At 64.2% G+C, this 4229-nt stretch overlaps 1 protein-coding gene across 1 annotated transcript; it reads right to left on the reverse strand.

Annotated features, from left to right (window-relative positions):
* Nucleotides 1–274: 274 nt before the first annotated feature.
* On the reverse strand, nt 275–3109 carry CYB561 (cytochrome b561; the record flags this gene model as incomplete). Its single annotated transcript, XM_079725426.1, has 6 exons — nt 3059–3109; nt 2622–2838; nt 1543–1641; nt 1196–1299; nt 648–805; nt 275–467 (listed from the first exon to the last, which is right to left on the reverse strand). The coding sequence occupies exons 2-6, from the start codon at nt 2824–2826 to the stop codon at nt 275–277; spliced, it is 759 nt and encodes a 252-aa protein (XP_079581552.1). The 5' UTR covers nt 2827–2838; nt 3059–3109.
* Between the last annotated feature and the right edge of the window lie 1120 nt (nt 3110–4229).

Genomic DNA, 4229 nt, shown 5'->3' on the forward strand with positions numbered 1-4229 from the left:
CAGAACCCTACCCAAAGCTGCTCCATCTGAGGGGGTGGCAGGGGCACGGGGGGCGGGGGTCTGCGCAGGACTAACACGACGGCGGCGGCGGCAGCAGCGAGGAGGGGAAAGCGGAGGGGGCCTGAACCCCGGAAATCAGCGCTCAGGGAAGAGGGCTGCCCCACCCCCGCTCCCCACGCCCGGAGCCTCGGCGGGTGCGGGACAGACACCTGTCGGGGCCCCGAAACGGCGGAGACCGCCTCGCGGGACAGGACGGGATGGCACTGGGCGCGCGTCACTGGGAGCTGGGGCTGTCGCCCTCCGTCAGCGTCTTGAAGTCCATGGAGAGCGCTTGCTCTTCCGCCTGGAGGGGCCGCTTCCAGTCAGTGCGGGTCAGGATGTAGAGCACGACCGCGCCGAAGGCGGCCAGCAGCAGGCCCAGCACGTTGGCCAGGACGCCCTCGGGCTCGAACTTGCTGTACTTGATCCTGCGGGATTGGGGCGGAGGGCGAGGCCACCCGAGGCGTCGCCGTTAGGCCGAGTGCCATTCGCCCCTGGCCCGCAAGATGCAATGCGATCCCAAGCCCAACCCCGGGCCCCCCCACCCCACCGGGAGAAAAGCCGCTGTTTGGCGGCCCCACACAGAGCCGCAGGGAGGGGGCGCTCACCCGAGCTTGAACAGCAGCGCCTCCTTCAGGCCCAGCAGGGCGGTGCCCACCGAGAGGAGGAAGATGGCGCCGCCAAGGAAGACGTGCTGAGGCCGGTAGCGGCTCCGCAGAGAAAACGACGCGCCGGGGAACAGGAAGAAGCTAAAGCCCACGAGCCACTGGGAGGAAAGGCGAGGTGCTGCCGGAGGCTGAGCTGCGCTGGAGACCGGAGCCCGAGGACGCCCCAGGTGGGCCGCCGCCCGCGAGGACCGCAGGCCCCGCCACCCCCGCGCGGTGGCCTCCGGCCGGAGCGGCGGCCAGAGCGCTGAGCACGTGGGGAAGGTGGGCCGGCGCTCTAGGCGGGTCTCAGCCCCACACTGTGCACCCCGAGGCGGGGCCTGGGACCAAATCCACGTGCCTGTCCGCCAGAAGGGCGCCGGAAGGGCGCCGGGTCGGAGGCAGCACTCGGCGGGCTGGAGCGCCTTTCGCCTGTGCGCACACCTGGCCCCGGCCCTGTTTGGGCCCTGCTCCCCGCCCCTCCCCAGCGCCGTGGGGCCGCGAGGACTCACCTGCACAAAGAAGAGGACGAAGACCAGAATGCCACACCAGCTGTGCAGGCTGTACAGGTCGGCGTAGCCTTTCTTCCTGTGGTAGTCGAACACCGCCACCAGGCCTGGCCGGAGGCGGGGGTCGCGTGAGGACTGGGCTGAAGGCGACGGAGGGGGTGCGGTGACCCAAGGGAAACCCGACCCGCCGGGACTTCTGGGTTCCAGTCCCAGCTCGGTGGCTGCCAGCACCAGTGTCCCTGCCTGGAAGGGGGAGGACGGGTGGGGAGGGGGGACTGGACAGTAAAGCAGCTCCTTCCCCGAGTCAGCAGAGGTGGGGGAAGGAGGGCGGGCCCGTGCCTGGAACTCACCCACCAGGGCGATGACGAAGGCGAAGACGTGCAGCAGCCCGTGCAGAACTTTGGTGGTGCGTTTGGCTTCATTCCTGAAGACGCGGTAAACCAGCAGGGCTGGTGGGCCGTGAGAAAGGGAATGTCAGGGCGCTAAGCCGAGCACGAGGCCTTCCTGCCAGGGCAGCGAGGAGACACCCCTGGCCGGAGAGGGGAGGGCTTGTCCAGGTACCCCAGCCACAGGAAGTGGGGGAGGAAACAAGGCTCCGTACGCCCCCGCCCCGCCCACCCCCTTCTTAGCTGTCCTGTGTATCCCAGGCTTTGTTCTAGGCTCATCGTGAAGTCACATCAAGGTGCCCCCAAGCTTCTGAGTTCACCTTTTAGCTATGATGGTCCTCAGATTGTACAGCACTGAAATCAGATCAGACATTCACTACTCTTAGCCAGCAGGCTCCCTGGTTGGGAAACCCCAGGTTCTCAAAGAAGAACCTTGTGACCCCAAGCTAATTCCCCCTCTTTGGGCTGAAGCAGTCAGGGCCAGGGGTCCTGCGGAATGTCTCTCAGGAGTCTGCTGCTGAGGAGGTGGCTGTCACCAGGACCACATCTAGGAAGAATGCATAGATCCAGCTTGCTTGTTACCAGAAGGAGAAGGCCAAGGCCCCCTGGCCTTGAGGCAGGGTGGGGGCCAGCCACGGCCTGGATCCTACCCCAGAGAGAGGAGCTCTAGCTCCGCCAAGTCCAGCATCTACACACACACACACACACACACACACACACACACACACACGTACACTCACGCTCACACTCACTTTCTCTCCCTCAATTTCAAACCGCCTCTGCAGATGGTCTTGCTCACAGCCCAGCCCCTGGGCCTCCGCTGTGTGAAGCACACACACCTTCAGATGCTCCTTGTTGAAGCACGAGGTGAAAGATCTGGGATAAGTCAGAAAGGAGTTGCCACCCACCAGCCTTGGGGCCCTTGATTTGGATTCCCAGTGTCCCCAAGGTCCAAGCCAGCTTCCTTCTCTTACTGGGCAGGTTCAGGTGTGAAAGGGTCCCTGCAAATCTCCTCTCTCAGGTGGCATCGCCCAGGGACTCACCATCTCCCTGCAAGAAGACCAGGCCTATGATCATGCAGAGAGGGTGCACGTTGAACTGCAGGGCGCTCTCCCAGGCGATGCCTCCTCGGTACACACCGAGCCAGGTGCCAGTTGTGGCCACCACGGTCAGGCCCAGCAGCTGGGAGAAGGCCACATAGTAAAGCAGCGCCGCAGGGGCGGGTGCTGGGCGGGCAGGGCTGTCCATGCCGAGGCGGCTCTATGCCAAGGCGGCTCTATGCCAAGGCGACTGCTGCAGGAAAGATGGTGGAGCTTAGAGGAGCGGCCCACAGCCTCCAAAAAGACATCCCAGGCCTCCCTTGCCCACCTCTGCCTCCTCCCTCGGCCCACAACCCCAGGCCTCTGTGAGACTGCTCCCACCTCTGAAGGCTCCGGAACACCCGGTGGGGAGGGCGGGGGGCCCACCTTCCTGCAGAGACAGACCCACACCTGGCTGCACTTCCACCTGCAATGAGGGAGCAAGTCAAAGTCCTCCAAGTTCTGGCTGGAGCAGCAGGGCCCAGTGCCAGTGCTTTACTTTCTGTTGCAGGAGGCCCTGGGTTTTCTCCGGTGGGGTTCACAGGTGAAACAGAGAAGTGAGCAAATTCCTTGACTGTGCCGGAATTTTTCCTCCAGATGAATCATAAAGGACATCTAGGGTGAGAAATGAGGAACCTGACTCCCCCGTGCCTGCTTTTTCAGCTTCCAGCTGGAGATGAAGGAAGTCCTGCCCACAGAGAGCTGCACGGCAGAAGGAATGTTCTCTGAGCCGCTTCAGTAGAAAGGACCAGGTGACAGGAGCCTCCGAGCTGCCCGTTTCCCTTCCTGCCTCGTCTTCCCCTCCACACCCGGGGCGTGGGCCTGCGCCCCTCCCTCAGGCCAGGCTTCCCGAACTGAGACCTACAAGGTGAGAACTCCTGGGGTCACTTAGCGCACAAGGATCCTGTGAGAGCAGGTGTGTCGCTGCTCCCGTCGTGCAGACAGGGAACCGGGGGCTCAACGGGGTTTGGGGAAGCGACGCTCAGGGGCCAGTGGGAGGCATTTCCTGGCTCCTCTGCCCAGTCCCCAGTGTCTCCCCAGCCTCGCCCGGGCTCAGGGTGGCCTGTGTGCCAGCTCTTCCCCCTGAACCTGCTGGTTCTCCCCACACCCAGGTGGGAGAGGCACTGGAGGATGGGAGGAGAGGAGGCGGTTGATGAACAAGTACGGGCTCCGTTTGCTGGGCCTCGGTGCTGGCGGCCTGGGGCCACAGAAAGGCGCTGCTGCAGCTCCCAGAGGGCCGAGCACTCCATCCCATCTTGCCTCTCCCACTGCCCCAGCCTCTCGCAGCAGCTCTGGAGACACCCTCCTTCTCCTTCATTACCAGCAGAGAACAGCAGCTGAGCAGAGATGTTTGACTAACACATTTTGGGGTCCCCCTAATACCGAGCACACACCCTGTACCCTGTGCTGCTCAAGAACTAGTTTCCAGGGCTTCCCTGGTGGCGCAGTGGTTGAGAGTCCGCCTGCCGATGTGGGGGACGCGGGTTCGTGCCCCGGTCCGGGGGGATCCCACATGCCGTGGAGCGGCTGGGTCCATGGGCCGTGGCCGCTGGGCCTACGCGTCCGGAGCCT

This window comes from Hyperoodon ampullatus, assembly GCF_949752795.1.
Source record: "Hyperoodon ampullatus genome assembly, chromosome: 19".
Taxonomy (NCBI): Eukaryota; Metazoa; Chordata; class Mammalia; order Artiodactyla; family Ziphiidae; genus Hyperoodon; species Hyperoodon ampullatus.